This window comes from Eimeria mitis, genomic scaffold (genome assembly GCF_000499745.2).
Source record: "Eimeria mitis Houghton genomic scaffold, Emh_scaff1479, whole genome shotgun sequence".
NCBI classification, from domain to species: domain Eukaryota; phylum Apicomplexa; class Conoidasida; order Eucoccidiorida; family Eimeriidae; genus Eimeria; species Eimeria mitis.
Window position 1 is genome coordinate 3,341 of NW_013569416.1, and position 1,186 is coordinate 4,526.

The 1,186-nt window shown below is 40.7% G+C and overlaps 1 protein-coding gene across 1 annotated transcript in view; it reads right to left on the reverse strand.

The window, feature by feature from the left end:
* Positions 1-1,186, reverse strand: part of EMH_0037880 (uncharacterized protein) — a gene marked incomplete at both ends in the record, with an annotated part of 2,632 nt that overhangs the window by 701 nt on the left and 745 nt on the right. Inside the window, one exon of the mRNA XM_013495223.1 lies at positions 490-617. Coding sequence (XP_013350677.1) covers positions 490-617 — 128 coding nt within the window. The remainder of the gene's footprint in view (positions 1-489; positions 618-1,186) is intronic.

The window sequence follows — 1,186 nt, forward strand, 5'->3', positions numbered from 1 at the left end:
TGTTATATATATACATATATGTATATATACAGAGATTATAAATATATACATATGTAGGGTTTAGGGTTTATCTATCTAGGGTTTATGTTTTTATTTTGGTGTATCGAAGAACCACTAAAGAAACAATCAAATTAACTTAGTGTTTAATTAGGGTTTAGGGTTTATGTATGTAGGGTTTAGGGTTTATGTATGCAGGGTTTAGGGTTTATCTAAACCCTACATACATAAACCCTGAACCCTCTGTAGGGTTTAGGGTTTATCTCTGTAGGGTTTAGGGTTTAGGGTTTATCTAGACCCTCCAAGCATAAACCCTAACCCGTCTATAGGGTTTAGTGTTTATCTTTCTAGGGTTTAGGGTTTATATACGCAGGGTTTAGGGTTTAGGGTTTAAAAAAACAAACCATCGTGGTAAATGTATCTTCTATATGATAAAGGGGCCCCGCAACAAGCGCAAACAAATAACAAGGTTTCTTAAAAGGGTCCTCATACACCGCATAGTGATAGCCTGGGGGGCCCCCCTGGGGGCCCCCCTGGGGGCCCCCCAGGGGGCCCCCCTCTATCTTGTTTCCGTTGCTTAATAAAGTAGGGTACTTTGCTTCGTCTGCTTCTAGCCGCACCTGCACACAAACCCTAAACCCTAAACCCTAAACCCTTATTTTCATGTATAAGGGCTATAGGGGTTTGTTAATAGTTAGGGTTTAGAGGTAGATGCTCGATTAGGGTTTAGGGTTTAGGGGTATATCAGGGTTTAGGGTTTAGGGTTTGATTAGGGTTTATAGTTTCATAAGGGTTTAGGGTTTAACTAGGGCAAAGAGTTTCATGAGGGTTTACGGCTTAAACTCTGATTAGGGTTTAGGGTTTGACAAGGGTTTAGAGTTTGATTAGGGTTTAGGGTTTCGGGTATGTCTAGGGTTTATGAGGGTTTAGGGTTTGACAAGGGTTTAGGGTTTCGGCTGTGTCTAGGGTTTATTAGGGTTTAGGGTTTGACAAGGGTTTAGGGATTAGGGTTAAGGGTTTATCTAGGGTTTATGAGGGCTTAGGGTTTAGGGTTTGACAAGGGATTAGGGTTTAGGGTTTATGAGGGTTTATGAGGGTTTATGAGGGTTTAGGGTTTACTTACGATAAATTTGGCCATAACATCTGGCCTATCAAGAAAAAAAGTAATTCTTCTAAACCCTTCTGCTTC